Raw genomic sequence first — 24,619 nt, 5'->3', positions numbered from 1 at the left:
GTGGGAAATGAAATGGAGAACATTACAGATTAATAGGGAAGCATGTCCCGGGGGCAGGGGAGGAAAGGGAAACCTGCGGTGGCATTTCTGTGCCGTTCTTCTGCGCCGTTCTTCTGCACAATGAAATGCGTCTTTACTCAACTCCAAATCCATGTCCATTATAAAAAAAGACACTTCTTGCAACTTCAGATCAGCAGTAAATCCACCAACACAACTAGTATACTACTAGTACAACTAGTATTAAGCTGAGGTGGTGGGGGGCAAGTTTGGGCAATTATCTAGCAAGTTGCAGACTATTTAAAGTTCTTCCCATTGCAGTTAGAGGCCACTGATTGATGGAGATCACTGCATTTTCTTTATAAATCACACATATCAATATACATATGAGATCTGCTATCCAGAGTACTCCAGATAATGGATCTTTCCTTAATTGTACCAGTGCACAGTGTCAGCAGATAAGGAAAACGAAGCAGAGCTCGAGTGAAAGTTCACTTTCCTGGTGGACGAGAACCAAAGAAAGTTGTCCATGATGTTTGGCCCCTCATGTGGTCCGTAGGGCAATTAGATCCTCTATGGGATCCGCCGGTGTATGGACGCTTTAAAACTGAACCACCTTGCAGAACCTAATCAGCACTATGGTAATGGATAATGAACATTAAAAAAAGTTTCAACTACAGGTGAAAAATAATGACCCTGATTGACCATGACAAATGGCAGTTTGCAGCAGTGCGGCGCAGGAATCTGCCCATATTCACTCATTCATGGCCTTCAAAATACAAAAATCTACTTGGAATCTGCACAGCACAGTCTCTTTTTCTAGACTGTATATGTATCAATAATCTAGACTGTAAATTTACAATAAATGATGAATTTCTGATATTTGCAATTATTTCTCCTTTCATTCTTGTCACGGTGGCAGCATTTTATGGCGTGGGAGGTCAATACGTAGATGTTGAGTTGGTGTCCAGTAGATCACAGGATGGTCCACCAGCAGCTTCTCTTGCCATGGGGTGGGCTGAGGCTACACCACTGATTTAGGGTGGTTAGGGTGGTTTATGTTTTGAGCAATTAAGAAAATGAAAGCCAAAACCTGATTGGTTGCCATTGTGCAATTAAGCCCCTATGTATTTAAATAGTCCATTAAGGATGTGAATCAGGCATTGTGTGGTGCTGACAAAGTCTGATATGATTTTTGAATTTTTGGCGAAATGAAATAGGTCTAATTCGCCCATCCCTAGTTACTAAGCCCATTTGTACTGGTGGGCCTTTTTGGGCAAAAACTAAAATTTTTCAAAATTTATTATACCCCAATGCTGCAATAAAAACTCATGTCATGTATAAGTCAATGGGAGATGTCCCTATCCCCAATTTGAAGATATTGTGGTTTGCACTGGGTTTAGGGGTTTTTCAGGCAAAATTTTGAAAGAGATCAAGTGATTCGGGAGGAAAGTCAGAAAAAATCGTACCATTTGGGTTTTCGTTAGATTTTATTATGTTTTTTTCCCCGACATGATTAATCGAGTATGGGAGTTAGTGGAGCTTTTTTCCTATGAAAACATTGAGATAAAATCAGATTTTAGTAAATAACCCCCTTAAAGTAAAACATTTATAAAAGTCAATGAGATCATAACATTGTGTCTCTTCTCAGCTGTCCTTGTGTCCTTTATAGACCCCAGATCCCTCCAAAATGGATTGAATCGGACCCACAGTCTCGCATTCCAATGATGATTTCTCTTGTGAAATATATATTTTTATTATGGTAATAAAAGAGTTACGCGCATGCAACAAACAGCCACAATGTGAAGGCAGTGGAATTGCCCTTTGGAAAATAAGCAGCATTTTTAGCTGAACTCTTTAGACTGCCATTCTCATTTACATTTACATCTCGGAGAATTTGGCTACCTTTTTTTTATAGAAAACACTCTATACAGCGCAATATTTATAGCTGAAATAAATGAAATCTGATCTGGAGCACAGGAACCCCAAGTATAAACTTGGCACAGAAATAAAAATAAAGCTATGGAGACTTGGAGCCTTGGCTAAGGAAAGCAATATGGAAGATTCTCCTAATGTGTGTTGGGCCCAGGTCTGGACTGGCATTCAAAATAGGGCCTGGCATTTTGGGTATGCAGAGATCCAATCAGCCCCCTGCCGGCCCACTAAATAGTCTATGACATTTGCCAGAACCCACATATTGCCAGTCCGGGCCTGGTTGGGCCAAAGCACCAGCATGGTGGCTATATGTTATATATATATGTATGTTAGCCGGCACCCACTGCTTACCTGCTACCCCCGACTGGCACCCCACTTCTAAAAATAACAGCACCAGCCTGGGTTTCTTCTTGGGTTTCTTTAATTTTAATAATTAAAAAAAATTATTACTGCAGTTGACCAATCTTCTCATGTGCCATTTCCCTTAGAGTTTGATTTTCTTTCTACATAAAATACATGAATTTTGTTGAACTGTTTCCTTCCTCATAGTAAATACTCTCAGTGTGGATCGTACTCGTACTAAACCAGATCTAATGGCATAAATCTGACTTCCATGGACATTCATTGCCTATAAACATATCATATAACCTTGATACCACTGAGATGCACAGTTATCCCTACTCTCTAAGGAAAGTGTTCTATTACTATCTTTCTGCAAATGTCCAAGGGTTTTTAAGACTAATAAATAACACAGAGATTTACATGTCCCACTGTCTGTATCATGAGAAAAGATGTCTGGCTATGGCATATTATGGGCTCCAAACTACAAGGTGCCTTTGGAAAGTATGGTGGCAAATATGGCACTTGTCTTTGCCTTGATTAAATTAAAGGCCAAAGATGATTCCCAACACACTGGACTAATGTTACAAAATCTACTGGAATAAAACTGCCTTCATCGGGTTTTACGGTTTTAGAAAAAAAGGAAAAAATGCAGCAATGCAAAAGAGAAATCACTTTACTGACCAAAAAGAACGGACTAAACCAGACAAATGTAACTTTTTAGCAAAGTGTTAGAGTTGGGTCTGTCTCAAGCACTTTGGAGAAACTCAGTAAAAGCCCAGTGCCTCCAGTTGTACAGCCTAGTTTTAAACCAACCAATGGGGACCACCTATATTTTTACAGAACACTAACAATGGTTACCATTCAGTAAAAAGAAAACAATGGTGTTGAAATTGGAACAAAATGGGCCAGAACTTCTATTAATGATTTAGAAGGGTGTTAGAGCTCTGTGCTGCTGTTGAGCTCTACTATTGGTTCTACTACAAGAGCGGCAGTCAATTTTAATTAAAGGTCCAAAGCCGCTACTTAGACTTGTATGTTTATGCGCCGAGGGCCAATGCTCCCCATCACTCTGCACCAGAAAGCAGAATGAAACACATTTTTAGATGACAATTTAATGGAACAATGTTTAAATATTGTTACAGATATTAGAGTTTGATTTTGTTTGGTATTTGGCTGTAGCATTTTTTAAAGATTAAGCTTCATGTAAAAATTATTAAAATCTCAGGAAAATGCATTCATACATTAAAAAAAAATCAAAGTTAAGTGATATGACATCATGTATAAAGAAAAATGCAAAATTGACACAGGACTGAAGTACTAACAAAGTCTATATTCTACTCTACATATCAGTTTGGAGTTCATCATCATCATTTAATTATATAGCGCCGACAAGATACGCAGTGCTTAGAGTTCTCAAGTGGTCATTGAATGTGGAACATTAACATAGTCTTACTATGGGTTTTACATAAAACCAGTGAAGTATTTTTCCAGTTTCTGTTTTTGGGTAGTTTGTTCCTAGGTTGAGTAAAATGCTGTTTATGATCACCCTGTATCTGCCAAACCATTTAAATGGAATCTCTCGGTGGGCTACTTCTTTAGATGCACCATGTCCCACTTCTCTTCAGCAGCAAATGGTTCCGTTGGCCTCATGTCTTCAAAGAAGTCAATGGCTCTGGCAAAATCAAATTCATTAAGAGCTGGTCCATCGAGGCTGATCTTTAGAATGTCACTGAGGCCTCCGTCTACCCTCCCTTGCCGGTGGCTTTGTTTCCAGAGGTCCTCTGCCCGCTTAATTTTTTCATAGAGAGCAGATCCCAGTGGAAGGACCAAAGCAATTGCAGCTAGAACTGTGAAATCAGGAAAAAGCTCATGCATCTCAGAGCTGGTGTGAATCAACTTGACACAAATATCCCGAAAGGTCAAGTGACTGAGGCTGAAGACAATACGTTTAAAGAGAGCAAAGTCATTGGAAGCTCTTTCAGCAACCAACATGTGAGAGAAACTCTGCAAAAGGTGACGCAGCTCCTCTTCTCCATATGTTCCTATGTCATCCAGTGAGGAAGGGTAACATTTTGGGTTGAAAACAACAGAAAATGAACTTACAACCTTGAGCACATTGCCAGGAAACCTGTCCTGAAGGCTCCTGCATACATTTTCAAGGCAGGCCTCTTTAAGTAGCTCAAAGCTTTTCAGCTTTGATTTGGAGCAGTCTGCTAACTCCACTCCTTTGTAATAGAACCTGCTCTCATTGTCCTCACCAGGATGCTCATTTAGTTCATTAAGAAATTCCTGAAAGTTCTGACCACTTGTGGACTTTTGGGCCAATAACGTTGCCTGAGATGCTGAGACTATGGGCTTCACCATTGACATGTCCAGCTCCTCAATCTGGAAGAACTGGTTTAATTTTTGGAAGATTGGCAATATGTCCAACAACACCTTGGTGAATGCCACAAACCAGAATTTTTTCAGTTCTGTGCATAGTCCATTAGCTATGGGGGATGTTGTAGATTCACTTTCAAGTAAAAGAACTAATGTAGGCCATGATGAGTCAATGGTTTCAACAGCAGGTAGAATAGATGTCCAGTGAACGGTATCTGCAGTGTTTAGGTCTATACTACAGAACTGAAGGACGTTTTGCAATTCCTGGAAGGTATGGTTCTCCCCATTCTTCTTCCCATATAGTCTATACACTGCGTCCATAATACTTTCATATTTACTTGCATACTCAATGCTTAGAAAATTTTCAGCTGGAAGCAATGCCTTTCTGTGAAAGACGCAGTGAAGTTCTGTCAGCAATGGACAAATGGATCGTAATTTTTCTCCAATGCCACTGACCCTATCAATCATCAAAGAGGAGCCATCAGAACTAAGCCAAGCAACCTTTTTTAATGGAACCTCAAAGTCGTTCAATACTTCCAACACTTTGTCTTTTACACAGTTGGCTTCTCCCGAACGCAACTCAACCCTTCCCAGGAATGTGATGTGGAGCTGTCCATCACACGGAGATACCGAAGTTGTAAATATCACTAGGTTTCTGTGTTCTACTATATCCACCGTCTCATCAATCACCAGTCCGATGAAAGGGGATTCTTTCAATCTTTGCCGATCTTCATGATGGAGAACTTTAACAATGGCTGCCTGAATTAATTAAACACAAGATTCCATCAAACCTTTACTGCTTCATGTGAAAGTCACACAAAGGTATATGATCAAACACACAGTAAATGTGTTTCCACAGGGGAAGTGAGCAAAGAGTTAAATATTCTAAAAAAAATGGCACTTTGGTATCCAGAAAGCAAAAACCTTGGGTAAAGCTAAACTATTCTGCCTGATAGAAAAAGAAGATTCTAACTAATAGCAATGATAGTATTCTAAAGCCAAGCTTGGCTGTTTCCTGAAAAAGTCATATTTCTTTTGTTGTTTTAGGGTTGCCCCATATCCATTACTTATTTAGGGGTTTGCAGAACCTTCCCTAATCTAGCAAGATGCTATCATATGTCAAGTATTTGTAAAAAGACTGTAAAACAGGGGGAGCAGAAGTAGGAATGAATGTAGATCCCAGGCCATAACTTGACCCAACCACAAATAGTAGACCTGTTACATATTTGCCCAGACCTCAAAATACAAACCTGTAGCTGCCAATGTGGAGATCACATCTACTGGGTACTGGATGTACTGAGGTGAGGCTTTGAAAACAATTTGCTCTAAGATCAAAGAGGGGCAAGTTCTGTCTCTGATTTAGTGGTGGTACATTAGTCTTTACAGTATCAAATGAGAATTCTGCTTGACCTAGTTTATGCAAGAGTAGAGCCTCCGAGCTCCGACTCTGTTCATTTCAGTGAACGTGCATGCAAATCTCTGTCTGAATGCCTTGTGGCATCTGTACAATCTCATTTCATTCCAAAGAAGCATTTTTGCTCCATGAAGTTTCAGTTCTGTGCCACCTTAGACAGGGCAATGACTAATTACACACTGTAGCTTTTCCAAGGTCAAATATCCAAGATCCAGTGACCTTTTCTCTTGCTCATCAAATCTCTTTGACTTTTGCTCAAAGATGAGCAGAGCCTTTCAAAATGCCCCATGTGGTAGAAGAACCCTCATCAGGAAAGGTGTGTACATGTCAATGGGGACACACAGCACATGGCTTAGTCAGGCTTGTAGGCTACATGTCAAGAAAGCAGACAAATGCCTAGGATGTTAGACTTCATGTCTAGTCTAATCAACCACCCAGTGTCTCCATGAACTAAAGTTGGCCCAGGTGACCTTTCTTTTTTCTGGATACCAAAGAGCTAGGGAAGTTAAGGCTACAGATCTTACAGAACCAAGCCTATCCATGTCAAGCCCTACTAAGCGTCTTTTAGACAAACATAAGGTGCTTTATGATCTCGCAAAATGTAACTGTTTACAAGAGAAAATAAAAACATACTTTATAGAAAATGGAATCTGTGAGAATCATTGTGCATTTTGTAGTAGTGATAGTGGAGACAAATAGTGCTAAATTCTCAGTTGATAAACATACTTATCCCCAGAATCCTGTCCCAGTTGGTTAATGGAAAAGTAGAGGGGGGCATAAGAGACCATAGCTAATACAGAACCTTGTTTTTATAAGTAGCCTAAAAACACAGCACCAAAATCCCCCTACAGGAGGCCAGACTGTGGTGTTTGGTGCATTGTTTTTGGGCTCTGTGGATGCCCTTACCCAACAAATTGCACAATAATGCATGGCATTGTGGTTCTGCATCTTCTTTGGTCTTTCCCCTTTGTGTCGGGTGATAGGGTTTCCATTCCCTGGTTGGGAATTGCTAAAGCAAACCTGATGAGTTGTGCAGTTGGGCAGTGACTTGTGTGCTGAGAGTACACACCTGCATTTCTCTCACACTGCTTGGGTGGTAATACTCATTTTGCTCAGAAGACAGCAATGCCTCGCAAAGATTGAACTTCTGCAGCTCCAACAGAGAAGCCAGTTTCCCACTGAAGATCCCCTCCTTAGCCATGGAGTAGACGCTGGTCAAGATTGCTATCTTGGACGGGTCCATTTCAGCTTTAATGACTGATTTCATCTCTTGATGAAACTGTAATTCCATTGCAAGTTGCTCACTGTTGACTGCTAGCGCTTGTCTATGGGCACCAGAGGTCACGTGACGCAGAAGAGCATGACGCTGAAAGTTATCTGTGCCAACGGTGAAGGCATTCTCAGCTTTGCCATGTTTGTTCTTTACCAAGGCCTGTCGGCACTCTATGCAGAACATTAGCTTGCGCTCATAGTCAAATTCAAGCCATGTGAACTCTTCTTTCCAGTGCTCATTGAAGTACCTCTTACATTTTTTATTTGAGTTAGATGTCTCCCCTGCTGGCTTCTTCCCAGGGGTGACTATGGTTCCGCCGCTGCCCGTGCTGAAATCAAACATTATGGGAGGGCTGAGACTTTCCATGCTGCATTAAACTGAGAAGGGAGGTCTATTAGAGCTTCAGGGTCGTACTGGTGGATGAAACAGACAGGGGGAAAGATATCAGGGATCATGGCAGACTTTTCATGACAGGTTGCGATGGAAATTTTTGGCATAAAAATAAGAGTTTAAGCTGTTATTACCTACCCGCTCTCTAATGTCATCTAATTGAAGTGGGCAGAATTTTCATTTAAATCAGCTCCAAACATATTCTGCTCATGGAGGTCTGCTAAAGGGTAATGGCACACAGGCAGTTTGGAGGATTCTACAGCTCCGTACGTGGAGGACAAAGTGCTGAAACTTACCCTCAATTGCTGTGAATGGGAATCCCCCAAAGGGACCCAATGTCGTCAAATGTAGAGTTTTTGAGCAGCGCAGTGAAATTCTGTATTTTAGAGTGATAGGAGCCACTTGACAACACCAGATGCTTTAACATGATTCCCAATGGAAAGGACAATTTGAGCGCTTTGTGCCTCACAGAACAACATTCGGGCGACTCAATGCTCAAAATCACCTCGAGTACCATTACCCATAAAGAGAATTCCTTTGTTTTCTTCAAAAAATGTTTAGAGTAGAAGAAAAAAAAAGAAACACACATATTGTAGACTTTCTTGGTCTTCTAAATGTAATGTAAGGGTTGTCCCCCCTCTTCTTACATGGAATCTGCTCGGTATTGCTGCCTTCACTAGACGCAACCAGCAGCCATTCCAAGGTTTACATGGTATTAATGTCATTGAAAAATTTGCATGAGATCTGCTAATTCTTAGCAGCCACTGGTTTGAAAGCAGGAATCTGATTGGTTGCTATAGGTTACTAGACCGTCATGGACAACCTGTTTAAAGGGCTGCAGGTTTGTTGATGACTGTTACCCTTGTCCAATAATTTCAATACTCAAGATATTCTACCCGGCAGCTCCCAAGTGAGAAACCATCTCCCCAACTGACTCAAAGAGTTTTTATGATCATGGGGTGAGGGAACATTTCTGCACCACTTCAAAAACATGACGTTACACAATAAAGTATACAAAGCCCATAAGCAAAATGGACACTGGAATCATGTAACTTGTAATGACCCCAAAATGTTGGATTATAAAAAATGTGTCAATTTGCACCTGGATTTTGCACTTTGCTCATAAAATTGAAGTTTAGAAACACATGAAACACATGGAAATGTCATTGGAACCCCTGCATTTAACATGTGCTCATGGGCCTAATGTGGAATGAGATAAAAACAAGGAAATATATATAAATATACGGGTATGGGATCCGTTATCTGGAAAGCTCTGAAATACGGGATGGCTGTCTCCCATAGACTCTATTTTGTCCAAATAGTTCCACATTGATTTGCTTTTTCTGTGTAATAATAAAACAGTCGCTTGTACTTGATCCCAACTAAGATATAATTAATCCTTATTGGAGGCAAAAACCAGCCTATTGGGTTTATTTCATGTTTACAAGATTTTCTAGTAGACTTAAGGTATGAAGATCCACATTACAGAAAGATCTCTTATCTGAAAAAACCCAGGTCCCTGAGCATTCTGGATAACAGGTCCCATACCTGTACTTGATCCCAACTAAGATATAATTAATCCTTATTGGAGGCAAAACCAGCCTATTGGCTTTATTTTATGTTTATATGATTTTCTAATAGACTTAAGGTATGAAGATCCAAATAACGGAAAGATCAGTTATCCGGAAACCCATTATCTAGAAAGCTCCAAATTATGGAAAGGCCATTTCCCATAGACTCCATTATCATTAAATAATCAAAATTTTCTGTGTAATAATAAAACAGTCGCTTGTACTTGATCCCAACTAAGATATAATTAATCCTAATTGGAGGCAAAACCAGCCTATTGGGATTAGTTCATATTTAAAACATTTTTTTTGCAGATTTAAGCCATGGTGACCCAAATTACCGAAAACCCCTGGTCCAGAGCATTCCAGATAACAGGTCCCACACCTGTATAAAGTTAGATGCTGTTTTACACACAACCAAAATATATATTTGTATTCACAGTGGTAACAAATGTCAGTTTTACCCCGATTTCCATGGTTGTTAATTCCATTTTCATTTTTTTAAATGACTTTCTCCTAAATTATGAGGATTTCAATAACTGTGGCACAATTGTGTGTTTTACACTTTAGGCGTGTGCGTGTGTGTGTGTATAAATATAAATATAAATATCTATTGAAATTTGGATACAATAAGTGATATTTTCATAAAAATTCCTTTCGATGGAATGAATTGTTTGTTTTGTTTGCTGCGTGTCTCGTGTATCAATGTATGATAAGGTGAAGCTGAACTGCAACACCCTGCGCTACTGTCTCTCTCTCTCGTGCTGCAGCTGACGCTGGGAGCTGTAGTTGTGCAGTTTGGCTGATCCCTAATGTTTCCGTGTGAAGGAAGACATTTATTATTCGGCGACATACACAAACTTTTGTCTGCACGCTCTGTGGATGAGACGAGAGACAGAATGACGAGGAGGAGGAGGAGGAGGAGGAAGGAGACAATGAGTTGAGGAGCAGCTGAAATGAAAGAGGGCAGGCGAGGGTTAAAAGAGGAGGGTGCTGGTGCCCTAATAAAGCAAGAAAGAGGGTGCAGAGGCGCGGGTGGGGTTCATACATACCCTCAATCAGCTTCATGGAGCTTTTACATGAACTTTTCAGGCTGCACCAGAATCTCCTGCCTCCCCCCCCCCCTCTCTTTTGCCTCTTTTGTGCTGCTGAGACTCACAAAGAGCTGCCCCCCCCTCCCCATACCCTCCCAGGCACTTTCCTGCTGCTAATTCCCCCCCCCCCAATCAAAGGCTTCGTTACACTCTCCTCACCCAAAATGTATCCCCGGCCCAAGGCAATTCCCATCAGCGCTGCACAAACAAAGCCTCGTAGGCGGCAGCAGCAGCAGCAAAGACACCCGGAGACCTGGGAGCAGCCATGATGCAGCCTGTGTGTGTGTGTGTGTGTGTGTCTGGGAATGTGTGTGTGTGTGTGTGACACAATGCAGCAACAACACTGCCCCCTACTGGCACATTCTGCTCAAACTTACTCACACTCTGTGTGTAACAACAACAACAACACAACATTGTGCATGCCACCAATCTGTGCCGCCAATCTGTGCATCATTTTTATTGGGTGTTCCAAAAACACACATTTTCATTTTCAACAGATTATGTCAACCACAATAAAATGAAAGAGATGCACATGACACACAAAAAGAATGTAAGAAATATATAAGTATATACACAATAACTCCATTATACAGGGGTGACGAACAAATAAAGTCAATTTTAAATCAATTAACCAACATAAAAGCAAACGTCGCTTGGTGGATTTACAAAGTTGAAGGTGGAAACGAATAAGTAAATACAGGAACGTCAAGAGCCATTGAGACAACCCAAAAAATAAGAGTTAAATGTGTAAAAGCTCCAAGATTTGAGCTTTAGACTCGATCAAAGTCAAGAGACCGGTAACTACTGTAGGATATCAATAAATGGGGGGTTCTTCTGTTCTACTTCTTATAACCCCTTCCAACCATCGCTGATTTAATTGGACTAAAATATCTTTTATGGATGTGGAAAGTTCTAAACAAATAGAAAAATAGAAAATGAAGTTCTGGATCATGTTTGGGTTAGAATTTCCCAAAGAAAAAGACAGAGAACCAAGTTTATTGTCAACTTTGAGCAGATAAAGTCTCTTATTTTTTGCCAAACTCGTATAATTGTATAAGTGATTGACTCCTTCCACTATCTCTTCTTCATTTCTTATTGGGTCTATTATACAGAAATCCATTATACAGAAAGCCTTGTGTAGGCAATCCTCTAATAATAAAACAGCACCTTCGTGGCAAATGAGCTACCGAAATCCATTCCAGCAGCAAAATAATTCACGTGTTTCATGTTTTTATTCGCTTAAGAAACCTTCAAATATTTTATTATTACAATAACCAAAACCCCAGCTTCCATATAATAGATCCCCTGCCTATAAGAACTTTAATTCTGAATATTGCTAGAGCTTCATAATGAAACATATTACAAAAGTATTGACAATAGGGGAAACCGTTTACATAGTAACTATGGGGTCGTTCACCTTCCAACACTTTTTCATTCCCTTGTTTTCAGTTGTTCCCCCTTCTTATGTGTTTGCGAAGCAGCTCTGGCAAGGGGGGTCAGCGACCCTGTAACTGATCCATGTGTTTGTCCCTGCTGAGCAGAATCCCTGAGTTTCATTAAAGGCAGCTGTTAGAATTGATACAATAGTTACACTTATATTCCCCATAGATCCTACTGAGAAATGGACCAACTCATGGATCGGCCAATTGGAATCTGCACCCCGATCACTGAGCCGCCACACTGTTGCCACAACTTTACACTTCAATTCTGGACTAACGGTAACAAATAAAAAAGGAAAACATTTGAAAAGAGCCCTGAAAACAATGTCTGTAACATGCTATTTTTTATTTGATTTATTCGGTGTGTGACTCTATAAAAGACTATTGACACGTAGAGTGCAGAGCTCAATAGAACGATGGACGTCCCCATTGAATGTGTCTATGAACATTCCCTTTGATTAGAATACAATGGGACGTCCCAGCTTGAAGGAAACAAATGAACTCCGACACATATTGGATATTTTTCACTAGTGGAAACATGTGGCTCCCACTCTCTGCCAAGCCAAGAGCCACAGGCAACACTGAGAGCTCCGTTCTGTGGGCTCAACAACCCACCCTCTCAGAAGCAGAATTCCCAAAACTATCATTTATTGGATTGTCTGTCTTTTCACCTGGATATGAAATATATGAGGAACCATAGCTGTGCCCATCGCTGCACCAACACAAGTTACCCGAATCACATTTAGCCAATACTGATTAAGACGCCATTTTATTGACATGTTTTAGAATTGTTATGGTCTGGGTTCCTTCTGGACTGACCACACCAACCCCTTAGACTTACTGATAATAATATCTCCTACATTTTCCATAGTATTTCTTTTTATTCTTCCTCCTTTTAGTTCTTCATATTCACTGTCATTCTATTTCTAAACAAACCCCATTAATAACCCTCTTTTAGTCCAACAGTAGAAAAAGATGACATTGGCGCATTAATGATGTATTTTGGGCATGTGCGAGCGACCCCCATAGGACCCAGTGAGGAGGAGAAACCAGTTTGCTCCAAGCTATTTTTTTTTAATGCAGAGTTTGACCCCAATATGGCGAGAAGGATTTTGTCTCCAACGGCCCGGGGAGAAATAATGACATTTGCAATAACCTTTAGCTGCGCGCTAATGAAATCCAAATTAAGAAGGAGATGACGATAAGAAGAATAAAATGTAGTGACGTAGAGACCCATTTTATCTTCCTATCCTGATGCACAACATGTAAAATAGAGTGCAAGCTCTTCTTCCCTTCCCAGGTCACCAGTAAAGCTGTAAGTTGGGGAGACAGAGAATTGAAGTCGGGTGATGCGGCAGAATTTTGGTTGTTGTTATTACGGGAGGAATTCACAATGAATTATGTTCACGTTCCTGAGATCCCACATCAGCTGTGACATTCGCTCCAGGAAAAAGCACAACTGTCAGGCACTGCGGAGATTTGTGGGACAAAGGGGGGTCTGGTACATCAAAAAGGCAAAACAAATCACAAGAGTAGAAAGTATATTTATATAAATGTACACACACAAATAGCTATTATTTACAAGCCACAAATAAGCTGTAATATGTATCCTTACACATTTTGCTTAGGGATTTGGGGATAAACAATCCCCCCCATGGCAGGCCCGGACTGGCAATCTGTGGGTTGTGGCAAATGCCAGAGGGGCTGCTATGAGGTCCCATAGAAAGTCACTATTTAGTGGGCTGGTAGAGGCTGATTGGGCCTCTGTGTACCTGAAATGCCAGGGCCTAGTTTAATTCTCAGTCCGGACCTGCCCCATGGGACTTCTACATGGGATTCTACATGGGATTCTACATAGGGTTCCACATGGGACTTCTACATGAGACTTCTACATGGGACTTCTATATAAGGCTTCTACATGAGACTTCTATTTGGGGTTACACATGGGATTCTACATGGGACTTCTACATGAGACTTCTACATGGGATTCTACATGGGACTTCTACATGAGACTTCTATAAGAGGCTTCTACATGAGACTTCTACATGAGACTTCTACATGGGGTTCCACATGGGACTTCTACATGGGATTCTACATGGGACTTCTACATGAGACTTCTATAAGAGGCTTCTACATGAGACTTCTACATGGGGTTCCACATGGGACTTCTATATGTGGCTGCTACATGAGACTTCTATATGGGGTTCCACATGGGATTCTACATGAGACTTCTACATGAGACTTCTATAAGAGGCTTCTACATGAGACTTCTACATGGGGTTCCACATGGGACTTCTATATGTGGCTGCTACATGAGACTTCTATATGGGGTTCCACATGGGATTTTACATGGGACTTCTACATGGGATTCTACATGAGACTTCTATAAGAGGCTTCTACATGAGACTTCTACATGGGGTTCCACATGGGACTTCTACATGGGACTTCTATATGTGGCTGCTACATGAGACTTCTATACGGGGTTCCACATGGGATTCTACATGAGACTTCTATAAGAGGCTTTTATATGAGACTTCTACATGGGACTTTTACATGATCTTGCCCGCTTTTACAAATTAACAAATTATTGTATTAGAGTTTTTCATGTTTTTTACAATAAATATTTTTTTCGTGCTGTTGGAATAATCAATGAACTAAAAAGTTCAATTTGGGGAAAGGGAAAAAATAGGAATAAAATGAAATAAGGCCCGGGGGGGGGGGCACAGGGTGATAACGAGTCTTTTCCATGATCACAATTGACTGACATGAGAATCCAGGCTTTCAGCATTGACCTCTATGTGTTCTCTGTACATTCCATTTCCCAGATAATAATCATAATAATGCAAATTAAATATTTCTGCTTTACTTTAACCCAAGGAAACAACAGTGTGTGTGTGTGTGTGTTTTGTTTCCTTGTTGTGTAGTGTTGAGTCACAATCATTTACTGAAATGCAGTTTCATTTCTCTGCTAATTATGTGAATATCCAGTGCCGGCCAGTGATTTGCTACTGATTTAATACCTGTGTATAATTAATGCTGTGTCTGTATTGGTCAATATTGTTATTATATGGCTCCTAATAATACAACTAATAACTGAGTAATAGTGATCATGTGACTGGCATGGGTTTGTGCGCATATGTTTGGCCATAGAAGAACAGACGCCCACCCCCACATTACTATTCACCCCTCTCCTATCCATGTGCCCAAGAAGCAGTTAATAAAGAGACTAAGGGAAATGTGACAGTTTCTTTGCAATGTAATTAGGATCAGGAGCCAAGGAATAGTGCAGGAGCTGCTGGAGCATGAAACGAGTGTGAGCTTTATGCTTTAGTCTACGCCTGCTCTTGTCTGGTGGGGCCAACGTTGGTTACGGGGTCTAGACATAGAAAGGGTTAAAGGCAAATAAAACACGTGATCACGGGAGAAACGCTCATGTCACAAATCAGCGGAGCACAAAACTCATTTGTTTACAGACACTGCCAATGAACATTCCATGAAATTGTCACAAACCCCCCAGTTGGACTTCATTGAAACACAGCAAAGAGGAACGTTACCACGTCAATAGCAGTGGAATAAACAGTGGAATAAACAGCATTACGCTCACATTGGCCCATATTTACTAACTGGGCTTCAGGGGGCTCAACCAAAAACCCCACACTTATGTGAATTTGCACATTAATCCAACTGGGGGTTCACTTGGCTCTAATTCCCCACAACTGTGTCTATAATGGGCCTCTGTCTTGTTGTGGTTAAAACGTCATCTGGAAATATATTGTGGCCTCCTTTGTTTTGTTCTGAGACTTTAACAACTGTGCTCAATCCATTTGTCTCCTATTCAACCGTTACTTTAAGATAAACCTAATTATATCAGATACTGGATCTCTGGGTTTCCTTTAAGCCTTGTGCCCCAAAAAGGAAATTGATTCTACAATGCTGCTCCTGAAATATCTGAAACTCACTAAATCATCAGACTATACATTGTGTTGCTCATTTGTTTCCATGATTAATTTAGTGACAGGGTGGAATTGCCTTTTTTTAATTAAAAATTAACATTTAAGGGCTTGTTTCGTCTGGTGCCATTTAGACAAAACTCACACAACGTCCAACGTTTCCTGGTGGATTCCACCTTCCAACTTACTCAGGATTTCATCCTCAGCTCCTACGTCATCATTAAACTGTCATTATTTACAGCCATGTCCAAAACTGGCACCTGGATTCTACATGGGACTTCTACAAGGGATTCTCCATGGGACTTCTACATGGTATTCTCCATGGGACTTCTACATGGGACTTCTACATGGGATTCTACATGGGACTTCTACATGGGATTCTACATGGTATTCTCCATGGGACTTCTACATGGGATTCTACATGGGACTTCTACATGGGATTCTCCATGGAACTTCTACATGGGATTCTACATGGGACTTCTACATGGGACTTCTTCATGGGATACTCCATGGGACTTCTACATGGTATTCTCCATGGGACTTCTACATGGGATTCTCCATGGAACTTCTACGTGGGATTCTACATGGGATTCTACATGTCCAAAACTGGGACCTTTCACAAAACACCGCTTGAGAATACTCTGGTTTGGTCTATATATGCTGGTTTTTTATAAATAATCAAGATTTATCAAAGTATCAGATGATTTCAGTAGAATAATAACTGAAGGTATAAAGGCCACTGCAGTTATTCCATGAATATACAGAAGCTGTTTGATCCAATGTGACAGAATGGAGTCTTTGCCCACAAGTCTTGCATTCAGCTGCCATTCCATGTGAATTATAATTTTAATGGGGACTTTATAGAATGAATATTAATTACAAGCAAACATTTAAAATGCAGCGAAGCGCCTTGCCCTTTAATTACTGAGGGTGACCATGTTTCTAGGAAAATTTGGAGGCCCCCGGGCTAAACAGCTGCGGAAAAATCATAATAAAATCTGCTAAAAATAAAATTGGAAAATGTGTACGGAGTGTTCACAGCAGTTTCATATTCCCTCGGCTGATACATTGTCATTTGTGCTGCTGCTGCTGTGGAAATAAGGGGTTAAAGTCGTGACCAGAGGCAATAGCGAGGGCTACCCAAAGCGTTTCAAAACAGTTGGGGGCACAGACACTACACATAGGGGTACAGCTGGGCACACACAGAGCAGAACAGGAGTGGAAGAGAATTATACACAAAAGCCTGAATATATATATATATATATATATGTATATATGTATTTGATTGTGTGAGAATTCCATTGGCTTAGCTTACAATGACACGATACAGTAGAGGCCTACGCAGGTCTAATTGGGTGGACTATCCTGTAGCCCACTCAATGACCCACAGTCCACACCAGGATCCAGTAGAACCCCTTCCTAATTCAACCTTAAAAAAATCTTATCCTCAACCTGATCCACTACCCCCAGCCGCATCATAAAACCAGAAGTGACATCATCATCATCATCATCATCAACTCATCCAAAAAGAGTAAGATGGTGGGAAGGGAGAAAGAAGACCCTCCTTTACAAACCACCCAATCACAGTAGTAAATCTGTGTTTTCTACACGCCCAATGACAGCATTATTGGCAGGTAACTCTCTGAATGAATCCAACACATAATCCCAGTCCAAGAAGTCAGGAGGAGCTACGGCCCAGTGGCCAGTCTGGAAATTCACTTTTTAAATGAAGGACACTTTTCTATAGCCTGTCTAGGTAGATACCATAAAAGCTCATGACCAGATTTGGTCAGGTATTTTGGCCAGTTTCAAATTGGGAGGCTAATTTGGCATATGGACCAGGTCAAGGGTTTGTTTCAGTATGTTTGTGAAGATTCCCATTCATCCAGGTCATGGTATATCTGTAGAAATAAGTCAAATAGGTGATTGAATAGATGATATTGTGCCTGTTGATGGGCTCCTGGTGACCAGCAGATAATAAAGTTAAGAGGAGCTGCAGTTCTGGTTGTGTGGACTATAGGCCCAAAGAATGGATCAATTACCAGGCAGGCTGGAAGGTTTAAATTGTCAAGTGAATGGTTTTACAGTGGGACATATGGACTTCCCAAGTCTACTGGACACTGGAAATAGAAATGATATTACAGAGTGAATGCAACAAGCAAGTTGGATGTATGAACGTGACACCACTGAAAGCTGTAGGTTGGTGCATCACTAGGTGTTTTTTGCTGAACATGATGAGAGCTAGAGGGAAGGATCTTGTCTAATCAGATATCCCTGTCTTAACAAAATAATATGAATCATCATCCGGCTAGAGGGGAACATGTCTATGGCCTACAGGACAATGAGCCTTACAAAGGTCAGACATGTATTTAGTTATTAGTTATAATAATACAATTCCAATGCAACTAACACACGTGTTTCATAACTTTTAAAAACAAAATCTAATATATAAAGAGCTTAAAAATATGAAGGTTCAACAGTGGTAGGAAAAAGCCTGTAAAGAAACTTTAAATAGCCTCGTACTCACGGCACATGGTAATTACTAATGACAACTAAGAAGAAGATACACATTCCCATTGTTATATGTAAGACAATCCCCAGCCTCCACCTTGGGCAGCGACAGGATTGACAAGAAATAAATTCTACACTGGTTTCCATGTCTGCCCTTGAATAATGACTTCTCACTCTATCCACCATCACTGGCAAACACCGCCATACCATCAAAGTGCAAGCTCTTCTGGCCCAGAGCAGCTTCCCTCAATTCCCCTTAATTAAAATGATCGATCTTTGCATACACAAGACAACTAAGGCTAACGCTACTTATAATGAAATGCCTTACCCCAATGTGCCCTTGAAAAGATCCCCCTTTCACCCTAATATGAAGATTTAATGTGTTGAGAAATAACCAGGGGCATGTGAAACAACTGAGGGTACACAACTCCCCTTCCTTTATAAGAAACCTGACACACGTACACACCTTGCTAGTCACTATATATATATATGTGTGTGTATATGTGTAACACAGCCGCTGACATAGAGATCCATCCTTTCTATATGAGATGTGGAAGGTACCAATGTAGCTTAGAATGCCAATGTACCTTTACCCCAATAAATACACTTTTAATGCAGAGACGTAAAGCCCCATTTTAGTGGTCCCCCATGGTACTTGCTGTTCACCTTGTCTTAATTGAGGGGCATTTTGAGGACATAGCACTACCCAGGGAGACGTACCTCTGCATCCAATCTCTTCTCTTCAGATTAAGCAAACCACAAGTCATTTCAATTCTGTCCTTCCACAAAACCCTCCGTACCCCACTCATCATCCAAAAGATGCAGCAAGGTCATGCGTTCCCCAATCTCTAGTCCCTGCTCATTGCTCCAATATGTCTCTAAATACATCTTACAATCACAAGAGCCACCAAACCCAGATACGTATGTATAAACCTAAGCCGGGTTTTTAGCTACAGCCACAATGTCGTGCGTTTCTCGCTTTCCTTTTCCTCCAACCTTCAAGATCTCCAGACCAGCAGCGAGCCTACGAGCCTATACGTCACCCTCGTAACAAGCCGGCTTCATTCCGCACATCCAAACCCAAAGGCTGGAAAGACAGCGAAAACAGCAAAGTTGGGTTCACTTACCCAAAAGCATTCTTGATTACGGCTCGTTGTCTCGTCTCCCGAAATCGCTACGTGATTTAGCAGAGCGACTGCATTTGTTCCCGGATCCTTGGAGCTGCTTCTGATGGAGAGGCGACTGGCCTCCAATTCGTTCACCTTCCCAAATGATAGACTTATACCTCAATTAAAAGCTTAATGCTCTACTGATCTGTGCCTAGAGGAGGTAAACAAGCTGCACTCTCTCCGCAGCCACTGGCCCTTCCTTTAACCCAATCACCAAGCGCAGATGGAGAAATTAGCCAGTGTAGCCTCTCCCAGCTGAGAGCTCTGCAAACCAAAAGATACTGTATTAACATACAAATCTGATGGGAGGTCTGATGGGGGGTGTCGAGGAAGAGAGAGAGACAAGTCACAAGGCACTCCTCATCTTCTCTCATACTGAGGCCACTTCTCCCTCTTATCATTCCCAGCCCTGCCATCATTCCGTCATTGGGATCCCACTGGATCTTGCCCCAAGCACAACAACGGCTTTCCTAAAGGTAATGCAACTTTTATTCATCCTGTATCTTTAAATGTTCTTTTGCACTTCCATAAGGAAATCAGAGTAGTTAGATTGCAAGCTTTTAAACCGAATGTCCTTAGTCTCACTGTTAGCATGCTGTATGACCACTTATAGTTCTTTTGTGTTTGTCGTCTATGAATCTATGTGAACTTTAGTGGCTTCCAATAACTTCTAGGGCTCGTGGTATTTATTTGTCTCCTGCTAATGTGGGAGTTCATGGGTGTCTGCCCTTCTCTGGGCCAACTTGACCTTTAACCCTGTACTTTGCCTTATTATAGCCAAAGATTTGCCCTGATTTTAGTGCGTTTGCCCCTGGACTAATTCCCGGCAGGGCTACACAATATTAAAAAACAGCAAACCACTGCCCACCAGTCCCCTGTACAACCTCCCAATTTATTTCAATAAATAGAAATATTTTCAGAACCTGATCATCAATTTACCTGTGAGCTGCCGGGGCCCTTTGTTCCCGAATTAACCCTCAAGTTTCCACACTGTTCTGCAGCTAAAAGAAAGAGGGTCCTGCCTGGAATAGCAAGAGACGCACCAAAAGAGCAATGGGGGGTATTCATTAAATTCTTTGTCTGCTCCGGGAAATCCATCTAAAACTCTTTTATAGAATAGAGAGACGTGGCTGTAGCTTTAGTGATGCTGAACGAGAAACAGAGGATAATATTGATTTATTTGGAAGAAACCAAAGCTTTAAACAATACAGAATTGTGGTTGTCAAGTTTGGCTCCTGATATAAAATGCAGGAAATATTAGGGATGCGCCTGTTTTCCTTATCTCTCTCTCCCAGCCGTGTCCAATGGAAGAGGGAGATACAAAGTCATTGCTAAGATTTTATTTTCATTCAATCAAATGTTTTCCATCAGCTTTTTTTGTTGCTTTATAAAGAGGCAGGACCCTCCCGGGGACACGATTTTGCTTCGACTCTGGGGGTTGTTTATTAAAGTCCCAATGCCTAAAAACTCAAAACATTTCAGTATTTTTTACTATAAAATCCAAATTTCTAGTGGAAGAAAAAACTAAAAAAAAAGAAAAAGATTTATTATACCCCGAGGCTGCAAAAAGTCTGAAAATGAAAATCATCCATCTGAGAGGTTGTACAAGGTATAGGATCCCTTATCCAGAAACCCGGAATCCAGAATGCTCCAAATTACGGAATGGCTGTCTGCCATAGACTCCATTTTATCCAAATAATCCAATTTTTTAAAACTGATTTCCTTTTTCTGTGTAATAATAAAACAGTCGCTTGTACTTGATCCCAACTAAGATATAATTAATCCTTATTGGAAGCAAAACCAGCCTATTGGGTTTATTTCATGTTTAAATTAATTTCTAGTAGACTTAAGGAATGAAGATCCAAATAACGGAAAGATCAGTTATCCGGAAACCCATTATCTAGAAAGCTCCAAATTATGGAAAGGCCATTTCCCATAGACTCCATTATCATTAAATAATCAAAATTTTTAAAACTGATTTCCTTTTTCTGTGTAATAATAAAACAGTAACTTGTACTTGATCCCAACTAAGATATAATTAATCCTTATTGGAGGCAAAACCAGCCTATTGGGTTTATTTAATGTTTAAATGAATTTCTAGTAGATTTAAGGCATGAAAACCCAAATTACGGAAAGATCCGTTATCCAGAAAACCTCAGGTCCCGAGCATTCTGGATAACAGGTCCCATAGCTGTATATAAGTCAGTGGGAGAGGTCCGTATACTATTTGGAAGTTTATGTGGTCTACTCTGGAATTAGCCTGAAAATCTGAGTATTTTGTGGGTTTTTGGGAAAATATCAGAAAAATTCTGACTTTTCGGGAAAAAGCTCAAAAAAAATCATACGTTTCACAATTTTTCCCCAATCCGATTAAATTGTGCTTTTTAGGAATAAATAAGGTAAAATTGTGGATTCTAGTTCGGTCAGACTTTTTTAATAAAATAATCGGAAAAATGTGAATTTTGATAAATAACCCTGTGTCATTTTTGCAGCGAGTCAGCAGTATGGCGACTCACGCACAAGTGAACTGATGAAATGATCTGACTTATATATATATGAATTGTTATACATTCAGCAAATCATTGGCACATCTGTGAAGCATTCGTCTCTTTTACCATTGCTCCTGTTAGAGCTTTCGGGTGCAACGCTTGAAAGAACTCAGAAATGGGCAAAATGAGTGATTTTAATGGTGCAAAATGAAGGCAGATGTCGCAGCCAATACATTTCACAGATGCTCCCGGCGCACTCGAGTGGAGACAACTTCATATGAGAGTGAACTCAACTCTACACCAACAACATGTTTATAATATTCAAGTTCAGTGTATGGACATTGTACGGACTCACACTCACACTCACACTCACTGAGTGAACAATACAACACACGGCACATTGACTGCAGCCAGGCACTCATGGGGGTGATCATGGGTACCACCAATATTTGGCACAGGGATTCTTGAGCTGTAGAAATAATCCCAATGTAGGGGCATATGTGCAGACAGTTCAACGCAAAGTTCACCAACATGAATGTGAGCTCTTTTGGCAAATTCTGTAGCTACACTTTAATAAAGAATGACCCTCCTATTAGAGAAACAAAAACTGTTCCAAACAGCTTACCCTCAAAGGTTTAAATGCCGGAGAATTTCCTACCACTCCCTACCCAGTTAAACTGAAGAAGTGATGAAATATTTTCAAGGTAAAGGGGGTTATTTATCAAAATCCAAATTTATCTCATTATTTTCTAAAATATACTCCAACCAAATCTGCACGGGTTATTAACCCTTATTTATTAATCCACTTTGCTGAAAAATTCCAGAAAAAAACGTGAAAATTGTCCTTAATTCAAATCGTACAAATGTTTCGGATTTTCCATCCGAAAAATCCGATTCTTTTCATATTTTTGCCACAAAACAACAAAATCTTCAGATTTTTGAATGAAACCCAGAGCAGATCTTCAGGACTTCTCCCATTGACTTATATACAACCTCGGCAGGTCTGAGATGTCGGATTTTTTCCATCCTTGAGGTTTAATAAATCATGACAAATGTGAGTATTTTTTTCATGATAAATTCCCCTAAATGTCCAGTTGCCTTTGACCTAATACTACTAGAGACTGTAAAGAGCTTGCGATGTACAGGTTTGTCTACTTGCTGGAAGTTATGTAAATGGTTCTCTAAGAATGATGGGAGTAGTAGTTCAGTGCAGCTGCTATTCATATGCACATGTCCGTGTCTAATAGCTTCCCTGCCTGTTAATGCTACACAAAATGAGTCTTTATCCCCTGTGCCGGCTTCACTGAAGGGAGGGGGGGGCAATGTGAGGAAACATCAGCTTTCTGGTCGAATCTTACTTGCAAATCTGGGACTAGAGGATGTGCCCCCAGGTGCTGAGCAGTCACTTGGCATCAAGGAACCCCCTGGAAATTGACTTGAGATTGAGCCTCATTTCAATAAGAATTGTTTGCACACGCAGCCGTCCCTACACAATTCAATGGGGTCACCTTGCAAGAAATGTCCTGCTCATCCCATTATATGCATCGCTTCTTCTCAAAGGATCCCATTCACTGAAGAACAATGGACATTACAGATCATTAAATACAATTAAAGCTCAATCATGAACCATAATGGGTTTTATACTCTGGTGACTTCAGCCACTGTAGAGCAGCTCCTCTCGAGCTAATGATAACATCTACTCCTGCATCTACTCCTGCATCTACTACTGCATCTTCTCCTGTATCTTCTCTTGCCTCTACTCCTGCATCTACTACTGCATCTACTACTGCATCTACTCCTGATCTACTACTGCATCTTCTCCTGTATCTTCTCTTGCATCTACTCCTGCATCTACTCCTGTATCCTCTCTTGCCTCTACTCCTGCATCTACTACTGCATCTACTCCTGATCTACTACTGCATCTTCTCCTGTATCTTCTCTTGCATCTACTCCTGCATCTACTACTGCATCTACTCCTGCATCTACTCCTGCATCTACTACTGCATCTTCTCTTGCATCTAATCCTGCATCTTCTCCTGTATCTTTTATTGCATCTACTCCTGCATCTACTACTGCATCTTCTCCTGCATCTTCTCGCTCCATCATTTCGCCTCTTCATGAGGAAGTTGGAGCTTTTCACTTTCTAAAATGCGAATGATGAAATACACCAGAGAGAAAAGTTAACAAATGCTGCAGTATATCAAAGTCTTATTGGCAAAAATCACAATTTAATTGGATCGGGACAAAAACAAAGAAACTGAGCAAAAAATCAGAATCCAATTTTTTCGGGGTTTTTCCCTGAATCACTCGATTTTTTAGATTTTTGCCCAAAAAGTCTGAATTAGTCAGATTTTCAGGCTAACTCCAGCGCAGACAACAGAAACTTCCAAATATGATAGGGACCTCTCCCATTGACTTATACACAACCTCAGTAGTTTTGAGATGCCGGATTTTTGGATTCTGACTTTTTCCCTTTTCGGGATATAAAAATTCTAGTTATTTTTCCACTAAAAATTTGAATATTATAGTAAAAAAAATTTGCTATAAAATACAGGGCAGGAACTGTAGCTAAATACATCCAGTCAAACTGCATAGACAAAAGGCTTTCCCTTTACTAAGAACAGAGTCACGTATTTAGAGGCCCATATATCATCCTGCCACAATAAACT

At 40.6% G+C, this 24,619-nt stretch overlaps 3 protein-coding genes across 7 annotated transcripts in view; 1 reads left to right on the top strand and 2 right to left on the bottom strand.

Moving 5' to 3' along the window:
• Positions 1-12,153, top strand: part of nkiras2.L (NFKB inhibitor interacting Ras like 2 L homeolog) — a 30,232-nt gene extending 18,079 nt beyond the window's left edge. Inside the window, 1 exon segment of the mRNA NM_001096356.1 lies at positions 12,001-12,153. Coding sequence (NP_001089825.1) covers positions 12,001-12,063 — 63 coding nt within the window. The 3' untranslated portion in view covers positions 12,064-12,153.
• Positions 1-24,619, bottom strand: part of LOC108701751 (zinc finger protein 385C) — a 76,773-nt gene that overhangs the window by 10,709 nt on the left and 41,445 nt on the right. The window contains exon 1 of one of the 4 annotated variants that reach the window (XM_041575963.1): positions 19,420-19,667. The exons of the other annotated variants lie outside the window; for them this stretch is intronic. Within the exon in view, the coding sequence (XP_041431897.1) occupies positions 19,420-19,429 (10 nt within the window). The 5' untranslated portion in view covers positions 19,430-19,667. Of the gene's footprint in view, positions 1-19,419; positions 19,668-24,619 lie in introns of those variants that run through there. 4 annotated transcript variants of the gene reach the window in all.
• On the bottom strand, positions 1,739-10,863 carry znf385c.L (zinc finger protein 385C L homeolog). 2 transcript variants are annotated; one of them, XM_018234684.2, is made up of 3 exons: positions 10,552-10,863; positions 7,137-7,753; positions 1,739-5,412 (listed from the first exon to the last, which is right to left on the bottom strand). In XM_018234684.2, exons 2-3 carry the CDS (start codon positions 7,704-7,706, stop codon positions 3,862-3,864), a joined length of 2,121 nt encoding a protein of 706 aa, XP_018090173.1. In that variant the 5' UTR covers positions 7,707-7,753; positions 10,552-10,863; the 3' UTR covers positions 1,739-3,861. The 2 variants fall into 2 exon arrangements, with proteins under 2 accessions (XP_018090173.1, XP_018090172.1); XM_018234683.2 differs by lacking the exon at positions 10,552-10,863 and adding an exon at positions 10,351-10,456.

The sequence above is a fragment of the Xenopus laevis genome, chromosome 9_10L (assembly GCF_017654675.1).
Source record: "Xenopus laevis strain J_2021 chromosome 9_10L, Xenopus_laevis_v10.1, whole genome shotgun sequence".
Lineage (NCBI taxonomy): Eukaryota > Metazoa > Chordata > Amphibia > Anura > Pipidae > Xenopus > Xenopus laevis.
Note: the sequence above shows the minus strand (reverse complement) of the source record. Positions and strands in the feature narration are given on the sequence as shown.